This window comes from Anguilla anguilla, chromosome 17, assembly GCF_013347855.1.
Source record: "Anguilla anguilla isolate fAngAng1 chromosome 17, fAngAng1.pri, whole genome shotgun sequence".
NCBI lineage: Eukaryota > Metazoa > Chordata > Actinopteri > Anguilliformes > Anguillidae > Anguilla > Anguilla anguilla.
Window position 1 is genome coordinate 19,304,556 of NC_049217.1, and position 22,779 is coordinate 19,327,334.

The 22,779-nt window shown below is 45.1% G+C and overlaps 2 protein-coding genes across 2 annotated transcripts; both read right to left on the minus strand.

The window, feature by feature from the left end:
* Positions 1-1,580: 1,580 nt before the first annotated feature.
* On the minus strand, positions 1,581-12,286 carry triobpb (TRIO and F-actin binding protein b). Its single transcript, XM_035398936.1, has 13 exons — positions 11,863-12,286; positions 9,470-9,526; positions 8,869-8,937; positions 8,499-8,588; positions 8,207-8,316; positions 7,433-7,911; positions 6,605-6,784; positions 5,820-5,931; positions 3,988-4,147; positions 3,463-3,570; positions 2,620-2,706; positions 2,274-2,446; positions 1,581-1,615 (listed from the first exon to the last, which is right to left on the minus strand). Exons 1-12 carry the CDS (start codon positions 11,866-11,868, stop codon positions 2,285-2,287), a joined length of 1,620 nt encoding a protein of 539 aa, XP_035254827.1. The 5' UTR covers positions 11,869-12,286; the 3' UTR covers positions 1,581-1,615; positions 2,274-2,284.
* A 975-nt stretch (positions 12,287-13,261) lies between these two features.
* Positions 13,262-22,084, minus strand: LOC118217124 (serine/arginine repetitive matrix protein 2). Its single transcript, XM_035398937.1, has 7 exons — positions 21,201-22,084; positions 20,190-20,355; positions 18,196-18,335; positions 17,626-17,810; positions 14,409-17,319; positions 13,995-14,142; positions 13,262-13,483 (listed from the first exon to the last, which is right to left on the minus strand). The coding sequence occupies exons 2-7, from the start codon at positions 20,304-20,306 to the stop codon at positions 13,262-13,264; spliced, it is 3,723 nt and encodes a 1,240-aa protein (XP_035254828.1). The 5' UTR covers positions 20,307-20,355; positions 21,201-22,084.
* Positions 22,085-22,779: the final 695 nt, after the last annotated feature.

Below are 22,779 nucleotides of genomic sequence, written 5' to 3' on the forward strand. Positions count from 1 at the left end.
GTCATATAGAGTCTTTGATACCTTGTGTCCACAATTGGTCTACATTTAAGTGATAAACTATATTTTATACATGCAATTATTCTGCTGACCAATTAAATATACCCTGGTTTAGGCCAGGGTAAACTGTAAAGTGTTTAGTAAAGCCTTTTTAAAATGCATTATATAAATAACGTGTGTTTGATATCGCTATTGGGTGAATAACCAATATTATAAGTGTCATGTTACCTGTCATATCTATGCAATTACACAATTAGTGATTGATTATTCCTGTAGTCTTATCTACTTTATTTCTATATTTTAATACAAAAGTATTGGGACAGTGCCACAATTTTTGTTGTTTTGGCTCTGTACTCCAGGACATTTGATTTGAAATAAAGCACTGAATATGAGGATAAAGTGCAGAGTCAGCTTTGAGTCAGCATCCATACTGCGTATTCCGTATAGGAGTTATAGCCCCTTTTATACATAGTACCCCCATTTTATGTGCACTCGCATTACCTTTACATTATGTAAACCAAATGCTCGTACATACATTTTACTCATTATAAAAACTCATAAATTGCATATTGTTGGGTACTTAAAATCAGTGGTGCAAGTGTTATGTTTCATCAAATGTAATATTTCTCCAATATAAATTCACCAGTTCACAAAGCTACAACCAGATCCAGCTGGTCTGACACACGTCAAATATTATGCCTCCATCTCCTCTTCAGTTTTAAATGGAAGGGGTCAGCGGTGAACAGTACAAATGGTCATTTCAACCGTCCTGACGGATCATAGCTGAGCAATGTAAGAAAGCTGCGGTGCAACTCTGTAGACTGTCAGGCACAGAATGAGATAAGCAGTGTAGCTCTTCCTCCCCCCAGCGTCTGTGTCCGCTTTAGGTTCTCTGATTCTCCCAGTGACTGGCGTTTCATGAGGAACAGCATTTATCCATATGTCCCACTTATTTCAGCATTAAGTGCACAGCTGTAAAACATTCTTCCTCCGTGGCTCTACTTAAGACTCAGACAACCCGTCTCTCATTTTCAAAACTTTTACATTTGCAAAAAGTTAAAAAAAAAAATAAAAAAAAAGTAATCAAAAAATAAAACGTGAAGATAATCTATGATTTGCTGACCAAAATCATGATTATCTCACCCCACTAACCTAACATAAACCATGGCTACTGAATTAAACAGACAATAAAGCCTTTGTCATGTAGGTTTGATAGTTCACGGAATGGTATAATAAATCTGATCTGTGTCAGGTGAATTGGACATGCAAATGGTTTCATCAGACAGGCAACAAAAAATAAAAACTAAAAATCCAAAACGTACTGTATTGCACTGCACCTAGACACACTCTCCACGGGACAGACACAATGATTCCATAAAAAAGTATTTCTTAAAAATAACCCCATCCCCCCAGACACACACTCGCTCACACACTCAATAAAAAACCCAAAGATAAAAAAGTGCAGATTCATATTTGGGCGACCCAGTGTATGTAACTGATCAGCCAGTCTTCACTGCTCATTGGCTGATTGATTGAAAGCTAAGGCACTATCTGCATCTTCCACAGCACTGGAAGGCTTTTTCGTTCCTTAGGGACCATCTCTTCATTGCCCTGGTTACTAACAGAAACCAAAACGAGAGAGAAAAATCATTATTACTAAGAGCACATGAGATTAACAGTATGGTGTTCTCTGAGAGCGAGTCTATAAAATCTCTATGAGAGATGTCCTCTTTGAGAGTTCTCTGAATACGTGGAAAGTTTTGTTTTTTTTTCTACGGCATTCTGTGCTTAAAATTTCACACTCCACACTGAGTATATAAAGCAGCTCTTATTGGTCCAACATGTCAATCATGTTAACAGGGTTTAGCTTTATTGTAAACAGTCACTTCATGACAATTGGTTCTGGAGAGCTTTGAAACACAGAAATCAATTCATTCCCAGAACTCAACTCTAAGATAATTATGTGAAGGATATCAGCAGTAGACCTCCTCTACTGTATCTGCATGAGTGCCAGTATGCCAGTATTGAGTACCTGTGTGAGTCTCAGTGCTCCAATATTGAGTACCTGTGTGAGACCCTGTAATCCAGCATTGAGTACCTGTGTGAGACTCCGTACTCCAGCATTGAGTAACTGTTCTCCAGTATTGCGTACATGTGTGTCTCAGTGCTTTAGTAAAGTACCTGTGTGAGTCTCAGTGCTTTAGTAGAGTACCTGTGTGAGTCTCAGTGCTTTAGTAGAGTACCTGTGTGAGTTTCAGTGCTTCAGTATTGAGTACCTGTGTGAGTCTCAGTGCTCCAGGCTGTTCCCAAACAGTTCTCTCTCATGCAGTGCAGCTAATGCAAGCTTCAGATGGTCCTTCAGGGCCTCTATCTCCTGCTCGCTGCGGCTCTTGATCAGGTTCATCTCTGCGTACACCTCCTTGTAGCGGTCACAGGCTGTCTGCTTCTCCTGGTCCAGCCACATAGGGAGCCAGAGACATTCAGAGTGAGAGAAATCCCAGATTCCCAGCAAAACAACAAGAGACAGAACAGAACAGACCACCAACAAGCTACTTAGCATATCCTTTTGCAATTTAAGGCACGGCACGCATGAGCATACGAATGCACACAGTGAATGACTACCATGTGTAGAGACTGCAGTTCGTTCCTGAGGCAGGTGATCTCCCTGTACAGGTACTGCGCCTCCTTCTCCTTCACTCGCAACAGCACCTGCAAGACAAATGAGATCAACACCGGATAGCCAATGCCATTAGAGCATCAGAGAACAATGGAACAGCCAATGAGATTACAGCATTGGAGAACAATGGTACAGAGATAATCTTAAGAACTAGCCACACAATAAGAGCAATAAGAAGTCACGTGAGGCTTCCTTGACCCTGAGTGGGTGGAGCTTTCCCTGAGCCATGAATGACTCACTGACTTTGAACAATCATAGTGTTATGCTATGACGAAACAGAGCCAACGTCCGACAGCACCTGCCAGCTCCACCCTTTACAGAGATCAGGATACCTTCTGGTCCTATTTTTTTATCAAATGACTTTGACCATTTGGACACCAAAGTACCTGTGACCAACCACCAGATGTCACTGTGCAGCATAATGCACTAATGTGGATCCCATTGAGGCCTCACCAAATCCTCAACTATGTGGGATTTACAGTGAGGTGCGGTATTCACCAGCCAGGGTGCATTCAACATCCAATAAAAAAGTACAAAGCAATCAAAAGAAAACACAAAACAAAAAAAGGTGAACACTTGTTTTATTAACAATTACCAGACAGTGATGTTATTTAAATAATGTTCTTCAATAAATCATAATTAATGAATCCCATAGAGAAATAAAGACCCTTAAGCTATAAATGTAATTGCCTTCCTAAATCTATTTAAATAAATAAAAAACAACAGCCCTCTAAGGCCTATGTTTCTGCATGCTCAAAGTCTCTTTCATCATTAACTCTGCGACTCACCTCTAGTTCACAGGAGTTTCGCTCACAGTTGTCTGGGGAGATGACCTCTGACCCCTGACCTTTGGTGCGCATGTGGCTGATCTCCTCCATCAGACTGGACTGTAGCTCCTATGGGACAGAGAGGGGAGGGGGGGGAGAGTGAGCCGCACGCACTGAGACACTCACTCACAGCTGCTACAGACAGAAATAGTGACAAAGGAAGTGACAGGAAGTGAACTGACAATGCAATCCGCTCAGAGTGAGAACGATAGGGGTTCCGAACAGGGCAATGCAAAAACACCTACAATAATCTTGGCTCTACTGCATTTGCCAATTGCTCTTGTAACTGCATTATAAACTGCCACTGTGTACATCTGTCATTTTTACTGGAGCGATTGCAGAAAGCACCTGGCTTTACAACAGTGCCCCAGCGGCGACTTGAACCAATGACCCTCAGGTTGGGAATTCACAGCCCAGGTTGCTACACAGTATTCTGTACGTGTGCAAATTCCACACCCCCCCCCCCCTTTCTCCGCTCTCCTCCACCTGGTTCTCCTTCCTCAGCTGCTCCATCTCTCTCTCCCTGCGGCTGATCTCCCTCTCTCTTTCCCCGCTGCTCTGCTCAGCCCTGTTCAGCTGCAGGCACTTCTGGGAGTATCTCTCTGACAGGCTGTCCAGCTCCCTCCGTAGGTCCCGCATCTCTGACCTGAGGGGACAAGAGAATGAGAGTGTGTGAGTGTGTGTGTGAGCGTGAGTGCGTGTATGTTAGTGTGTGTGTGTAAGTGTGTGTATGTTTGTGTGCGTGCATGTGAGAGAGAAAGTGTACATATGCACTTTTAGCATTACTCAATCTCATACGCACTGATTTTATAATAATCTTTTAAGAGGAGGAGTGACTATAAACACAAACAGGCTGTCCGTCACACATCAAACAGATGCTGCCTGCAGTGGAAACAGAGGTGCACAAACACAATGTGGGCGAGTACAGGTCCCATTCTAAAACAGCCTCAGGGACAACAGCAGCTGAGCAGCATGCAAGACTCCCATCAGCTGAGATGCAAACCAAGCCAGCTACAACAGGGAGATGGGCTTAGTGCCATTTAAGAGATAGTGTTGCAGCTCCTGCTTACCTCCCATATACCGTACAGCATGTGCATACACTGTGTAACACTGTCTGTTCACTGGTGCATGTGCACACACTGCGCAGTGCTGTCTGTTCAATGATGCATGCGCATGCACTGTGCAGTACTGGCTGTTCACTGGTGCATGTGCATACACTGTGTAGTACTGGCTGTTCACTGGTGCATATGCATGTGCATGGACTGTGCAGTACTGGCTGTTCACTGGTGCATATGCATGTGCATGCATTGTGCAGTACTGGCTGTTCACTGGTGCATGTGCATACACTGTGCAGTGCTGTATGTTCACTGGTGCCATCCATGAAAGACCCGTTTTTACTGCCTTGTATGAAATATGGCACAGTTCCTTCAGCCAAGCGCAAACATGTCAGATTTGCCACAGTCCTGAATTATCTGGGCAAACTGACAGAACCGTGATCCGTGGCTAAACAAGTCTGCATTCCCGAGGTGCCTTGCAAGCATGCCCACACAGCCAGTGCAGTATGAGAGTGCATAAGTGATTATATGAGTGCATACTTGGCAGAATGATTATGAGTGCATACTTGGCAGAAAGATTACAAGTGCGTACTCGGCAGAATGTACATGGACTTTGAAAAATGTGTTGAACGGTTTGCATGTAGCAGGGTATGATGCAGAACAGTTTGCTACAGTGAAGCTGGGTGGCATTTCAATGAGCTTAACTGAGGAGAAGGGTGCGGGAGTACAACAGAGTATATTTGGGAGCAATTACTCTGTTACTGTGCCACGTTCTACAATAGAGCCATAACTGAGAGGCATGAGGGAGGGGGAGAGGGAAACGAAGAGACAGGGAGAAACAACGAGTGATGAGGAGAACGCAAGAGATGGACAGAAGGTGGGAATGCAAGAGACATTGAAAAATAGAGATGGAGAGACAGGGAGAGGGGAAGATGTAGAGAGAAAGATGGAGAGAGAGAGCAAAAAGACATGGAGAGAGAGCAAGAAATGACAGGGTGGGGGGTAGAGAAACATGGAGAGATAGAGGGAGAGAGTAGCGATCCTGCTAAAGAATAGAATCGTGTTTTTTTCCACACCTCTCTACGCAGGCATACAGGGAGCTGCACAGGCATATAGAGAGCTGCGCAGGCATACGGAGAGCTGCGCAGGCATACGGAGAGCTGCGCAGGCATATAGAGAGCTGCGCAGGCATACAGAGAGCTGCGCAGGCATACGGAGAGCTGCGCAGGCATATAGAAAGCTGCGCAGAACAGGGGGACTCACTGATGCTGTGCGTGCAGAGTCTCAGTATCACCACCTCCTCCGCACAGCCTCCTGACCCTCTCCACCTCCCTCTGCTGCTCCTCCCTGTGCGCCTTCTTCAGCACCTCCATCGCTACGGAAACAGACAGAGAATTACTCAGCATCATTCAGTCAGGTATACACACTGTCTCAACATCAGATATATTAAAGATATATTAAAACTGGACAGGGTGAGAACCACTCACACATTGACTGAATATCACAAGCCCAAAGAGAGTTTAAAACGGGCAGACACACAGAACATCACCTAGTATCGTTCAGTATGTGCATGGACTTAGACCTATACGGACTGAACACCAGTATGTTTATAATTACTGGCTTAATCAAAAAAGATGTTTGAGTGTACGAAGAACTGGTCACACTGACAGATGGACAAAGGTACAGATATAGGGACAGAGGCATAGGTGCGAAGAGGGACAGATGCACAGGTGGACAGAGGGAGGGAGAGACACTCAGGGGGACAGGAGGGCAGAGGGACAGACACACGGAGACAGGAGGACAGAGGGACAGATGCAGAGACAGGAGGACAGAGGGACAGACGCACAGAAGGATCGAAGGACAGACACACGGACAGACAGGAAGACAGAGGGACAGAGGCAGACAGACAGGAGGACAGACATAACAGACAGACAGGAGGACAGAGGGACAGACAGAATGGACAGACAGGAGGACAGACGCACAGACAGGAGGACAGACGGACAGACAGAACAGACAGACAGGAGGACAGAGGGACAGAGCGTGCAGACCTTGTGCAGTGGCCTGAGTCTCCTCCCACAGCAGCCTGTCTCTGTCCCTCTCCAACTTCCTGGTTTCGCGCTCGTGCTGTTTCTGCATCTCCTCCAGCGCCTGCGTGTGGGCCTTCTCCATCGCGGCCAGACTGCGGCCGCACGGCGCCTCCAGCCCACACCCTCCCCCGCCCCTCCCCCCTGCCCCCCCTCCCCCGCTCCTCAACCTCTCCAGCTGCTGCTTCAGAGACGCCACCTGAAGAAGGGAAACCGGGAGAACGCTAAAGAACGCCACACACGCACACACCGCGTGCACACGCACACCACACACACCACACACACAGCAAAGCGAAGCAGGCATGCACTCAGTGACCATGCCGACAGCGTTTCCTCTGCAATGAAAATCAACGCCCTGAGACAGGAACCAAAATGCATCCAATTTGCATAACAACTGAATGCTGATGTTCACAGATCAGCTGAGGGAATTCAGAAAGAGTTCTTTTAGATCTGCTTTTGAGCGCTCATGCACTGTGAGCAGATTATTGGAAAGTACGGTTCCAACCTCAGGGGCAGAGGAACCGTCTCTGTCCTGGAGACTGAGACTGTAACGACAGGTAAGCAACAGAACTTTAATTACAGGCAGGGGTGAGCAATATATTATCCGAAAACTATGACACATTTTTGTGTATATGACTACCACCCCATATTGAAATGATTACTGGCAGGATATCATGATATAAATTAATATATAGCACTATAGAGCTGCAAGTATAATAAAATGATTATCTTCATATTGCTCACCACTCTGAACAGTAACAAAGCTCAGCAGCAACAAAATGTATATAATCTATATCATTTTGTTCATTTGCTCTTGTGCAAATTGAAAATCAGCTCCACTCACTACCTCCCTCTGCAGCGCCTCGTTGGCTTGATGACCAGTACGAGAGCCAATCAGTGGCAGCGATCTCATCTCCTTTAAGGGCAGCTTCTCAAACTCCGCCCACTTCTTCTCAATCTCCTCCTCGATTCGCAGCTTCTGGTTAGAGCCAGAGCCCGCCTCCTTCCTGTGCAACAGGGCCTCCCATTGGCTGTGGCCCGTCTCCCTGCCGGTGACCTGCTCTGGCCACTCCCTCTGATTGGCGGCTGGTGGGGGAGAGGCTGTTGGCACGGGAGCCAGTTCTACGTAGTCAAATCGGTGCGGTGTGGCTGCAGAGGTGGTGACCTCTGAACTGGGGTCACAGTGGGGTTGCCGGGTTGATGGCCAGCGAGACGAAAGTGGGCGGGACAGGCAGTGGGAATTCTCCTTATCACTACTGCTGTCAGGCAACCTGAGAAAGAGAGAGGCGTACAAAGCCTATCAGCACTGACTCACTGTGCAAGCAGCAGAGGCCGGTGCCTGCTTTACTGCTACTGCAGGTCTGTGGTGTGCTGAAGTGTGTGTACAGTATCCACACTACAGTATCCACACTGCAGTCACAGTATCCACACTACAGTATCCACACTGCAGTCACAGTATCCACACTACAGTATCCACACTGCAGTCACAGTATCCACACTACAGACACAGTATCCACACTACAGTATCCACACTGCAGTCACAGGGCTGCTGTTCTCATCACTCACTGTGTGAGGTCAGGGGAACTGCTGGGCCGAATGCTCTTCCTCAGAACCTCAATCCAGTTCCTCCTGATGCCCGCCGTCATGGCCGACAGCGTGAACACCGCCTCCCGAGTCTGGGGTGGATAAGAGATCGCCATAATGAACACACTGCTTACCGCGAAACGCCACAGAACTCTGCATTACTGAGGAAGAGAAAGGCTAACGCACACAGAACCAAAACAAGTCCCACCATGCAAAGGCAGAGAGCGGCCCACGCCTACTTCATGTAAAGACAGAGCCGCTGGAACTCACTCACCTGTATCTGGAAGCCGTAGTTCTTCTCCACATCAAACTCGGACACCTTCACACAGGATTTCAGGTCGATCTCTCCGTCAAGGTCATCTTTCTGTCAAGCGGAGAGACAAAGGAGTGACACGGGACAGGCTGTTAGGGTACAACACAAACCAAGTTTGGTTTGTACCCAGTACCTGAGATAGGAATTCAGAAGAAATGAAAACTGAAAACTAGAAGCTTCACAACATTCAATAAATGCCAATAAGCCCTTTATCTTTGGCTGGTAAACTCAGGTTTCCTCAGCTACGCATTGACCCTGGCATCATCAAGCCAATTAGCAGTTGATAGCACTGTGCTGTACCAGAAACAAACCACCGTGTGCAAACGCTCACCTCCTCCGCCCCGGAATCTCTGTAGTACCTCAGCCCGGCCTCTGTCAGCACAAACCAGTGCTTCTTCCACTGCAGACACACACAGGACACACATGCCAGTCAGCCCACTCCAGTTTCACAACACCGCCTATTCACCGGCCTGTAATTACGGCACGCTATTTTCACACATCTCCAAATTCACTGAGACGCATGCGATCCATTGAGAGCCAGAACACCGAGCCGGATAATGTACCAGATAATGAAAGGTTGTCATGCCATAATTTTAAGATTATGGTATGTGTTGTTTGGGGTTTTTTTAAAAAATTGTTTAATGCACCGCACCAAAGGAAAAATGCAGCCACAAATTTATATTCACAACCAGAACCCGCCAGTTAAACCGCTAAATCCGCCAGTTAAACCACTAAACCCCTTCTGTCATTCAAGAGCGCACACACCTGGAAATCGAAACTATCACTTCAAACACATGCACGCAAGCGCGCACACGCACACACACACAACATTAAAAACGTGTTTTTAGATTCATTTAAGTTTATAACTGTGAATGGAAGGTGAGAAACAGTTCAAATGGCACAGATAAAAATAGATAAATAAATAAATTTACCTCTCCATTCTCGTCCAGTTTTGACATCCATCCCTTCTTGAAGTTAAGGAGGTCAGGCTGTTAACGAAGGGGAAATGGCTATTTCAATGACTCTAACCATATTCAATGTGACACAACTGACAGGGTGTCAAACACAGACGTCAGAATAAAAAGAGAACCAGTAAAAAAAAAAAGACCACACAAAGTTGCTCTCACTTTTTTAATGTACTGGTTTGCACTCAAGTTCAAAGTGAAAACCTAAAAAAACTATTGTGCTTATCATGATGTACAGCTGATACCGTTTCTTCTGCAGTAAGCAATATTCTGCTCCACAGCACTTCTAAGCATCACCTCGCCAGCACAATACAAGCCAGCCCAAATGAGCACTGGGCACTATGATAAATAGCTCAGTGTGCGCATCTGGACTGTTAGTCACCTCAATTTACAAGGGCACTTGTGGATTTAACTGTCCGAGTGTGCATATGGTGTGTGTGTGTGTGTGTGTGTGTGTGTGTCAGTCTGTCTGTGCATTTGGTATTCATGTGTGTGTGTGCATATGGTGCATTTGTGAGAGTGTGTGTGTGTGCGTATTTGTGTGAGTGTGTGCGTGCATGTACATGCAGATGCCTGCGTATAAGTTGTCATGAGAGGAGATGTGTGGAGTGAGATAATTTATTGAAGTGTGAAAAGCAACAGGAAACACCAAAAACATCTTAGAAGGCAGAGTGAGCGACAGCGAGAGAGAAAGAAAAGATGGAAGAGACAAAGAAACATGCACAGTGGTTAGTCAGGGGAACAGAGCATATTACAGATACACTGATAACCAGGCAGAGGAGAGAGATCCACACAGCTTTGCCTGCACAGTGAGAGAGGAGACATGACGACACAAAACCTGTTTGGCATTACAGTAATGGGAAGGGTTAACACACTAACGCTGTACTTTGCAATACACAGTATTGCTACCTAACAGAAAGAGATACCAGGACAGGGAAAAAAGCAGAGGGCGGAAATGGAACTTCGTTCTTAACCAACATGATTGTCGTCTAAAAGTCAACATTATTGTTGTCTAAGATCGACTGACCTTTCTTATGTACATCCCTTATCTCGATCTCTACCATTCCCCCTCTATCTGACAGCGCTCTACATGCTGAGGGTGAAAGGTAAGATCAGGATAGCCTGAAACATGAGCTTGCAGTGTACTGGTATTTCAGGATATTTTGAAACAAGCCATGAAGAAGCTGCCACATTTGAAATGATTTGACAGTTGCCTAAGAAAACTAGTTCTATATTTTTACGTTCTGACATCTAAATTATCACCATCCTGTGTCGTCAGATACACTTTGTTTTTTCAAAAAGAAAAATCGGTGTCCCAATGCCTGCAGGTTTAAAATCCTGCTCTTCTAGAGATGATAAAAGAATGCTGTGCCAGCAGGCACGAAGCAGGGCAACGGAGGATAAAAAGAGAGATAGAAAAATGGAGGGGGTCAAAGAAATATGATGAAAATGAAACCGCAGATGTTTATGTCACATCTGCACGTGCTTTACATTTTCAGTACAAGCAAACATCAAAACAGCAGCATTTGAAAGCAGGTCGACATGCAAACACACACACTCCGCTGTGAAGGATGAATGCATTCTTTCTATCGGCCCCAACATTACTGAAATCCAAAGCAGCGGTTTCAAATTATCCTTATGAAAAAATTATGATGCAAACTTGTATCTATATGTCAATGTACTGTAATGCGTAAATAAAACAGGCGGTTAATCTTGGAACAACATTTATGGAAAGTTAGCTAGGTGACGATAAAACGTTATAAATAGCTAACGCTATACCATACTTTACAAACCCAAAACAGACTGGTAACTATGTCCTAACTGTTCGCTATCACCAAAAACCGTGCTGCAAATTACTTGTGAGCCAAAGCATCATAAAAGTGTAGAAGAATGGCATTGCATTAACTAATGTTAGAATAACAATACAACATCCCACACTGACAGTACCCCAACATAAACAAAGCAGGCACACCCACCCATAAACATGCTAACATAGCCAGTGGGGTAAACCTTTTATCTCGAGGACGACTAATCAGAAAAACGTAGATAGCCAGAGCTAGCTAACAAAGTACCGTAGCAGCATAGCCATCGAATGTATCCAAGTTAGCGACCTAGCTATACAAACGAAAAAACAAGCGATAGCTATAACGTTAACATAACCACCTTCTTGACCTGGTTGGATGTTTGTCAACAGCCTCGCGACGCTGATGTTACGAGCATGACTTTTTATTTGAACTTTTCACGCAATATAATCGTTATCTAGTTAGCCACGCTGGCAAACCAAACTAACACAGTCCCTTAACTAGCGCGAGTTAGCTCTCCAACTTAGAAAAAACGTAAGAAAGCTGATCAAAACTTACCGTCATGTTCGTTGAATCCAAAAGACAGATTGTAAAAGATAAGTGTATATATATTAGCTAGCTATAACTTTATTTTGTTCACAAATAAAGATTAGTCAACAGTGACTCAGTAAGTTAGGTTGGATAAGTTAACGTTAAATATAATTTTAGCTCCCAGTTAACATGGAGAGCTCTGGATGGCAGAATAGCAACGCAGCATGTCTACTACCTGGCTAACCAGCTAGTCGAAATTAAAACAGATGCATGTTTTAAAATATTTCAGGATTCTACGATACAGTTCTGGTTTACTCTGTTAAAAGTTAAGATGAACATGCAAAAGCAGATTTTAAAGACAATCGTTGACAAATGAACACTTCTCTTCTACTTCCCACAACTTCAGAAAAGTTAGCAGCACCGCCACCCTCGCGAAAGCGGCTACTTCCTGGGCGGGTCCGCAACCAATCAGCTTTAAGCAAACAATTACAACTGACCAATCAAAGGGCTAGGGTAAGAAAAAATTGAATGAATTCAACAGCAACCTAAAGCCAGACACTCGGCTACTTGCACTCAGATCAATCCCTTTTGATACCCTACACGGTTACGTGCCATAAAATGTCCTTCACGCTGTAACTTTTTGTGCTGATGGTGCAAAATTCACGCCTGAGTTTGAAGGATTCAGGAAGGATGGCTTCACTGCTCCCATTTATTAAACATTTGTCTTTTGTTACAAACATCGTTTTGAAAATATTGGCAGAAATTAACATTGGGATGGAAGCACAGAGACAATAACTGAAATATGCATCTCCAAGAAGTCAAATGATTATTTTAACAATACATCTAGCTGAACGGACCAATCAGGATACTATTTAGGCGGCCCTGGCTCACACATGCCTACACCAGTGGTATTACTGATAGGCGCTCCTTACAGACGTGACGTGCCCATACAATAAACAACAATACTGAGTCACACAAGCATACGCTAATGATAAGTACAGCTGTCTCAGAGACAGAAACACAGACTGAGAGATTGACAGATGAGAGAGAGGATAAATACTCCATCTCACTGCCCCCAACAACATGCGGTTATAATTTCAAAGGCAAAACGGCAAAATACGTTCTATAAATTCCCTAGCATTAATATTTTAATAAAGCACTTAAATTTTTTTTTTTTTTTACTGCCATAGCACAGGCTCGGGAAAACTAGCTGACTCACACCTGAGAGTGTTACCCGATGCAGTAAATGAGCACCTGTATGATGTGTTTACTGCAGCACAGTTGCTGTAGAACAATCAGTTGTTGACAGCATTTACAGATGTTATTGTTCTTTTATTCTCACTTATTTCTGAATATTGTTGTTTTTTTTCACATCCTTAATGTAATCTCCTATATAGTACAGGTACCACCCACACTCACACCAGGGCTACTGCAGCTTAAGGTTCTGCATTCTTCCACTGTACTTGACTATAATCATAATAATAATAATGATAATAATAATATATATTGAATAGTGGTTCATTAATGGGAGTATTTTGGTTGGCATCAGGGTCAGATCGGGGTCACGTGCCTTTCCAGTGCGTAGTCCATCTGCTGCATCAGTCTGAAGGCTGGAGAAATTACCAGCCGGTCTGTCAGCCAGGTACACCTGTATTCAAACAATATCCCCAACTTTCATCAGATAGCAATAGAACATAAAATGCACTCTCTCGCTCCCCCTCAGACAGGCATACAGACAGACAGACAAGCGCACACACACATTACAAGATTATACATGATAGATAATACAGGTACATTGACACTGATTGAAAAGCAATGACCCAGGTACTGACTGAGACAACGATACAACAAACAGACAGGCCAGTGCTTTGGTGTGTTCAGGAGGATATTCAAGTTGCATTTTCGAGGGTTGATCTCTTTTCCTGCCATGATATCTTCCCCTGTAAAAGAGCCAATGTCTAACTGCAGACGACTGCGCTGTATTTAAGCAATACAGCATGAGAGGCAGCGCTGTATTGTGAATACAGGAGTGTTGTTAGGCACAATGCCCCCAGGTCGCTGGATGTGTTCAGCACACCACATTCTCCAAGCAGACCTGCACATAATTCCCATATAGCCGAACACTTTTCCATGATCCAAGCTCTGTTCAGTAAAAGTACCTGCGTGTGCACTGAGGTGGAGGAGTGGCTTCGGGACAGCCTGCCCAGTCCATCCAGCCCATCCCTCGGGTCCCTCTCTCTGTCATTCAATCTCCCTCGCTCGCCAGACTCATCCCGTTCCCAGTAGCTGTGCTTCTCCCGAGAGTGGCTGTCAGAAGCAGGAACATCATGCATGCAAACTCAGAGCAGATTAGGAGGCACAGCCAAACATTTCGCACTGCGCACAAGAGAGATAAAATGGCAGACTGGATATCCTTAATATCATTTCACAATGGCTACACACTCATTTTCTTCAGGAGTTCATTTTCTACTAACCCTTCCTAAGTTGCTCTCGCCTCCACCCTGCTACTTACATAATAACACCCCCCCCTTACCCCAAACTGAACTCTCTCCTTATGTGCTCTGCCCGTTTACCTGGCTGGTTTATAGCGTTCCTCCCTCTCTGGGCTGCGGCTTTGGGCTCTTCGCAGCTGCCCTGGCCCATCCCGCTGGAATATCGTCTTCACCTTCGGGAGGTCAGCCATCATGGCATACTCCTCCTTGTTGAACCCCACAGCCCCAGACCCTCCGGAGATGTGGCTGGACTCAGACTCAGACAAGGAACTCTGGGATGACGCATGCCTCCTCCTTTGAGGGGAGGGACTCCTGTTGCGACTGGATGATCTTCTGTACTCTGGAGAAGGGCTACGAGCCTCCAGACCTCGTCTACCGTTGGTTCTGCTCCTGCTGCTGCCCCGATTGGTCGACTGACTACTGGATTTCAAGGAGTTGGTGGGGACGTCTGCCCCCTTGTTCCGCCTGGGTGGGGAGGAGCTTCGGGAGGTGGGAGGGCTATGGAGGGAAAGGGTGGAGCCACGCCAGGAGCCAGGTGAAGTGCTTGGGTCTGATCTTGTGTCTTTGTGATTGGCTTTCCTCATGTAGGCAGGGTTGGCGTCAGCTCTACCCTGGCTGTAGGTGTTCTTCACATCAGATGAGTCGGATCTGGCCTCACTATTGGCTGTGTTCCTCAAAAGAGACATGTCATAGCCTTTCCTGGAGGGGGAGGAACTATGAGGGTCAGAGACATGATAATTGGAGGGGGCATTAGTCTCAGCTTTGCACAGAAGGGATTGGCTGGCTGGCTCATATCCTTTCCTGGACGGGGTAGAGCTACGACTATCACAGACACGATTATTGGAAGAGGCTTTAGTCTCAGCTTTGCTCAGAAGGGATTGGTTGGGTTGGTCATAGCCTCTCCTCGGGGGGGAGGAGCAATGACTGTCACAAGCACGATTATTGAAGGAGGCATTAGTCTCAGTTTTACGCAGAAGGGATTGGTTGGGTGGGTCATAACTTTTCCTTGAGGGGGAGGAGCTACGACTATCATGGACACGATTATTGGAGGAGGGATTAGTCTCAGTTTTACGCAGAAGGGATTGGTTGGGTGGGTCATAGCCTCTCCTCGAGGGGGAAGAGCTACGACTGTCATGACCACGATAATTGGAGGAGGCATTAGTCTCAGTTTTGCGCAAAAGGGATTGACTGGGTGGGTCATGGCCTCTCCTGGAGGGGGAGGAGCTACGACTGTCATGGACACGATTATTGGAGGAGGCATTAGTCTCAGTTTTATGCAGAAGGGATTGGTTGGGTGGGTCATAGCCTCTCCTCGAGGGGGAGGAGCTACGACTGTCATGGACACGATTATTGGAGGAGGCATTAGTCTCAGTTTTATGCAGAAGGGATTGGTTGGGTGGGTCATAGCTTCTCCTCGAGGGGGAGGAGCTACGACTGTCACGACTACGATAATTGGAAGAGGTATTAGTCTCAACTTTGCGTAGAAGGGATTGGCTGGGTGGGTCATGGCCTCTCCTGGAGGGGGAGGAGCTACGACTGTCATGGACACGATTATTGGAGGAGGCATTAGTCTCAGTTTTATGCAGAAGGGATTGGTTGGGTGGGTCATAGCCTCTCCTCGAGGGGGAGGAGCTACGACTGTCACGACTACGATAATTGGAACAGGTATTAGTCTCAACTTTGCGTAGAAGGGATTGGCTGGGTGGGTCATGACCTCTCCTGGAGGGGGAGGAGCTACGACTGTCATGGAAACGATTATTGGAGGAGGCACTGGTCTCAGTTTTACGTAGAAGGGATTGGTTGGGTGGGTCATAGCTTCTCCTCGAGGGGGAGGAGCTACGACTGTCAAGACCACGATAATTGGAAGAGGCATTAGTCTCAGTTTTGCGCAGAAGGGATAGGCTGGGTGGGTCATGGCCTCTCCTGGAGGGGGAGGAGCTACGACTGTCATGGACACGATTATTGGAGGAGGCATTAGTCTCAGTTTTACGCTGAAGGGATAGGCTGGGTGGGTCATGGCCTCTCCTGGAGGGGGAGGAGCTACGACTGTCATGGACACGATTATTGGAGGAGGCATTAGTCTCAGTTTTACGCAGAAGGGATTGGCTGGGTGAGTCATAGCCTCTTCTCGAGGGGGAGAAACTACAACTGTCTCGGGAAACACCATTGGAGAAGGTATCTGTCTCAGTTTTGCACAAAAGCGTCTGTTTGGGGCCGCCATAGCCATCCCTGACAGGAGAGGCACTGCGCTTATGTCTAATTGACAAGTTTTTTGTATCAGTTACATTCAGAGAGTTCTTCAGGTGTTCAAATGAGCTGGACTGCACTCTGGAAGCAACCGTGCTCACAGCTGATTTAAGGTTTCTGTGCAAGCCTCCAGAATCCACATCATGTCCATAGGAGTTTTGGGAGGGGCTTCTGGACCTCCGACTGCTCCTCTGGGAAAAGGGCGCAGAGTCAAAGTTCTGCCTGTGGGAGGAGCCTGAGGACTCCGTCCGTCTGAATGGAGAGGTGCTACGAGAGGGAGAGGTGGACTGGGAGAGTGAGGTACCTCCCCTCTGCATAGAACTGGAGCGTCCTGTCTGCTGGTGCTGGGAGAGAGAGTGAGAGGTCGTGTGGCCTTTGGAGTAGGAGTTATCGACACTCCTCCTGTTGGAGGAGCCTAGGGATTCTGCTACTTTAAAAGGGGTGGGGCTGAGGCATCTCTGACCCTGGCGGTAATTGGATTCTGAGTGCAGGGGTGGAGAGGAGCTGATTGGTGGTGGGTCAGGGCTCTGCACGTCTGTGCTCCGCCTCTGAGATGGAACTCCAAGGTCAGGATTCCGGAAGGGAATGGTAGCCTTAGGTTCCGGGCTGCGTGTGCTGGGAAGGGGGCGGCCCGCCTCCGCATGTCGGAAAGGGGGCGACGGACTCTTCTCCCGAGGTGTTCTGATGCCCGATGCCCTCCCCAGAGAAAAGTAGCCACTCTCTCGCTCCCTCTCTTCTTTTGACCCTGAGACAGCAAAAAAGAGGCTGTGACAAACGTGTTTAGCACTGTGTATTGTGCATTCCCACTAACATTTAAAAAACCAGTATACTGAGGGACTAAGTGAAAGCCTGAGGGAGATTCACAAAGTAAGTATATAATTACTGTTAATGTGTCCTCAATATACCTCATTACTTTTTGCTGGAAGTAGGTCTTAACAAGATAAAGAAGACAACCCAAATGACATTGATGATTATGTGTCAGATTATGAAAAAGTGTGATTCTCACCTGTGCAGTTCTCCCCTGACTGATTCTCACCTGTGCGATTCTCACCTGAGTGTCTGCTAAAACTCTCCCTGCCCCTGGGCTCGTCCATCCAGGCTCGTGGGTTGGGTCTGTGGGGAGGGGGGTCCAGGCGGGTCATGGTGGGGTGGGACTCTGCATCCTGCAGGTGCAGATAATCCTCCTCTGAGGTAATGGAGCCACTGAGCTCTGGGTAATCACTCTGATCCCGAGTGCTGAGTGAGAGAGAGAGGGAGGGAGAGAGAGAGCAAAGAAGAAAGAGGAGAATGAGTGAGGGCAAGAAATTCACACAACAATAAGGAGAGAGACAAAAAAGAAAGGGAAGTAGAGAAAGAAACAGATAGATAAATATTACAGAAAAAAGAGAAGTATAGATTGATGTGGGAAGGAAGAGGTCAAAAGAAGAACAAAGAAAGCAAAAAAGTTGTATATGGATACAAATAAAATTTACTCTACAGTCCTGAAAGAGACATTAAAGCAAACCCAACGGTCAGTTAGAAAAGCATGAAAATGGCAGGAGCCACCAAACCACCAAGGCTGAACTTCCCAGAGTGTTCAATGCAGAGACTTTTCCTTATTAAAACACGTCATTAATTTTACCTGGTGGTGCTGTCCTCTTCGTCACAAATGTAAAGTGCACAGTCAGGGCTCAGGATGCAGAGAGAGCCGTCTTCATAACCCAGCCGATCCCTGGTGACATCACAGTAGCTGCTCACCACTGACAAGCCGTCAGAATCCTCCTGACAAGTGGAATTTGACACGACCAGCCAATCAGCACAACTACAGAAAATCTGACTGGCCCAAGAGTTTAGTTTAGGATAATTACTATTAAAAATTTTGTTAAATCTGGGTGATTATCAAGCTGCTGATTTTCATTTTAGAAAGAATTGTCTGATCATTTATTGGGATGAAACAATCTGACAAAGGTCTCAACTCACTCCACAGATTCTTATAACATATAGTTATACAATGATTACTGAACAGACAAGGGAGAGCCAGACTGAGCTATCTAAGCAGCAAAATAGTGCATATTGCATTTCAGAGCTTATTAACTTAAAACAGTATCTGACATACAAGAAAGTACTTACTGACAAATAAAGTTGCAGGGGAAAAAATCAAAATACACAGATCACATTAAACTAAACAGCATTTTTATATAACTACACCTGCAAGCAGACATACTTAACATCAGTCAGCACCCAAGGTTCCTCTTTGTAAATCCATTGTTAATCCTTTGATCTGTGTGAAAGACAGACACCGTTTCACCTCTTCTTTCCCTCCCTCACCTTCCCTCCCTCTACCCCTCTTCTCCATCTGTCACACAGGATTAGGGTTACACTACCGTAACACAACCTAGACCGCGGCTCTCCTCATCATTATTTCATTGGCTTTGCCATTCTGTTATGGCCATAATGACCTCACTTCCCAGCCTTATTTAAGGAATTCCTCAGTCGTTCTGTTCCCAACTTCCCCTTTTCTAGTCTGACCAAAACCTCACTGCGATTTGGAGAGCAAAAGCTTCACCTGCAGTACGCAGTACACACCAGTGTCTGAATATCCGACACATTTCTAATGGTGCCAACATCAGTGCAGCTTTAGGAAGGTAATAACCTATTAGCACAGCTTCAAGTAACATTGGTGCACTCATTAAAATGTTCAACTAATTGGGAGTGAACATGAGTATTAGCATCAAGGCATGATGTCAGAGCACTTGTGGGTGAAAAGCACAGTGTTTTCCAAGTGCTCATGAGGTTCAGGGTAACTCAGGATTCTGCTGCATGCATGCTGTGCCTTCATATTACATTACAGGCTGTTCCCAAAAAGAGCTGCACCTGATCTCTCTTCATTCATTTGTAATGAGATTTCACGCTCTACCTTTTCCCCTCCTCCCTGCACCCTGCTCTCCTCATATTTTTATTTACCTGTATTTTTAGTCTATTTATTTAACATTTATTTTCTGGGGAAGAATCCCATTGTAATTTTCAAGGGGGTTCAAGGGCCAGGAAGGATGTCTACATATTACAAACACATGCAACAATCATACTTATTATTACAAGGTTAAATTGCTGTTACTTTAACCTTGTAGGATCTGCCTGTATTCATTGCAGATCTAACATCCTTCCTACTGTAAGAAAGTTTATGAATACTGGTTATTCGCTCTCTCCTTATGTAAGAGACGGAGTAGTATTAATATTCCTTGTTCACATTCTTCTTGAGCATCACTGTACCAAACCCTGCCACAACCACCCATCTGCTTGAGAGAGAGGTGAGCGAGGACTCAGTACCTTGGAATGGGTGGAGCTAAAATGTGCTGTGAGTTGCTTGAGCAGTGGCTTGTTTGAACCAATCATGTTGTCCACAACAAAAACAACAAACTTTGATTGGTTAGCATTGGTTGGTTGGTACCAGTCTACAGATATCCCACAATGGCTCAATTCAGTTTGGAGTTAAAGAAATGTCACCCTTCCCATCAGTACATTTTTACTCATCATCTTCCTCCCTGCATCTTCCTCCCAGTGCCCACTCATCTGTGCCCGCCTCATTTATTCTTAATTCCTCAACACCTGCGTTAAGCTCTGCAGTCCTCTGCTCACCTGTGCAGGTACACCAGAGTGCTGCTTTTTCGTCCGCAGGCAGGAGAAGCAGCGGGAGGGGTCGAAGATGTTGGGCTGGAACTTTTGGCAGCAGACTTCCTCTTCGGGGAGGGGCATGGCTTCTCCGGGCGGGGCACACACGCCCACTCATCACGCTCCGGAACCGCTGAGCAGGAAGGAGCAAAGCACGAACCGCGTCACGCCGCGCGCGGTGTCCGATTTCACAAGATCACGCACAAAGGAATCAAATCAAATCTATTTCTAATTTATTTAAATGGTGCATTTCACAAACAACTGTCGTGCTTCACAGACAGCCCTGGCCTAAACCCCCCACAGGAGCAACCCTAAAGCAACCACATGACACAACCACAGCGCACATTACCGATGTGGAATACAGTCAAGAGAAAAAGGACAATCCACAACCGTGTGTTGAACGCATAAAACCTCTTAAATTTGAATAAACAGACAAACAACAGAACAGAGCACAAGCAGAACAACGCAGCAGGATGTGGTGGAAGATGATGCTGAGCTGCAGTTTCCCAGCAACATTGTGAAACATTTTGTGCCTTTTGTGTGTACTTAATAAAACTACAGCACTGATCACGGTAACGGCAATGCAGCGGCTACTCCTGTGTCCAGATTACTGCCTGTGCGGTAACTCCAGCTCCATGCAGTAAGCTGGACACCAGTGCGCTCACAAGTGCTCAACATTACGACAGCACGGGACTACGCAATGCAGATCATCTGTCCGAGTGAAATTAAATGACACAACATGATAGTGAAACACTACACTGTATTAACAGAACACCTTTAAAACACTGTCTAGCACTGCACGCTAAAAACCGCTATATAAAAAAGTTACAGATGTCAAATTTCAAAGTAATAAATTACCAGTAATAGTCACACCATAAACATTAAAAAGATGTATACTTTTTTTTTGGAAATGAGGAAACCCTTTCAATCTTCAAAAAGAAATTGAAGTAGTAAAAGTAGAAGATATTTCAACAATACCTCAAATGTGAGTCACCGTCATCTTCCATTTGTCACTTGAGCACTGAAAATAAACTGTCCATCAGACCTGAGACATGGCTCTTCTCAATTCTCATCAAATCCCCCCTGGGGGGGGTCCACATAACCTTACAAGGATTTCATTGGTCATTCGAACAATGGTTGAAACTAGGGATCCAGCAACTACCATGTTGGCTCCGTCTGAGATTCTACAGCATAAGTCCCTCTACATTCACCAGAGCCAACATGGTGTCAGCTGCATGACAGTGCCATCACCGAGGGCTGTATTAAATGTCATCTGCTTTAGAAAGGGAAAAGAGGTGCTTGTGCTAGTAAACAGATGGCACACATCAGCTCAAGTTATACTAAATAAATAAACAAGTCTGAGGAAAGGTTCTGAAAATGTTACAAAAGTGCTATCTAACTTTTCTCTTTAATCCAAAGTATATTTTATTGTTCATTCGCACAGTAACACTAGAAATATACAAGCACTATATATATAAACAAGGTGCTTGAAAACATTACTGAATATATGTACACACTTGTCTTACATACGGTATATAAAAGCACTCATTATTTTTGTGTTAAAATGAGAAACTGTGATGCCTCATTCATTAAAACAAGAAACTACAAAAACTAAAACCATTAAAATGTTGGTCTGTACTAAGTTCTAGCAATAGTGGAGATTTTATTTATTTATTTATTTATTTATTTTACAGTTGACCCTGTGATCAGTGGATTTAACACTATAAAAGCCAAGCTAGACCGGGTCTGGTCATTTTTAATAGTGTCAAAACCAAACTGTATTTTGGCCAAATCACCATATTGTAACCACAAGACAGAATTAAGATTAATTTTACAGTATAAAACAGCATGAGTACAACTATAACTGTGTGTGTGCTACCATGATGTCATAACATCAATATTATTTTTAAACAGTTTCAAGAGTGTTAATTGGGAAACTATAAACACTAGGTGGTCGGTTTGACAACTGCTGATCTGACCAAGGAATCATGTTATGTACAAGCTCTACCGTGTTTAGAAAGAGAAACACATGCAATTTATTCAGTGCATTAAAAGAACATGTTCTACAATTTCAAGTCAAGTTATTACACAGCGGCTTGTCACCAGTAAGGCAGCCCCAAAATGTTTTCCTTTTTTGTAAACTGTTGCTTTGAGTTAAGAGGCTGCCAGAGACCGAAGTCAGCACAGCACCGTTTTCCAGCTGTCTTTAACACCTACTTTGAGATTAAACCCCTTTAGTAGAAAAACACACGCTAAAAATAACAAAATATAAACAGAAGCATTGGCATGGTTCTTGAAAAACCAGGGCTGCGATTGGACATTATGGACCAATGAAAAAGTAACGTCATCAGCGGGTTTGAATCACTCCCCCGTTTACATGCAAATACTGGAAAACATGGCATTAGATGTGAAAAGAAGCCATATTTTTGTAATAAAATCAGCCTTCCTAGATAATTTCAGGCAGCTAAACAACATGACGGTGCTCCAAATAAAATGAAAAATGTAATAATACATTCTCATTTATAAAGCTTTTTTCATCCTGAAGTAAAAATAACCT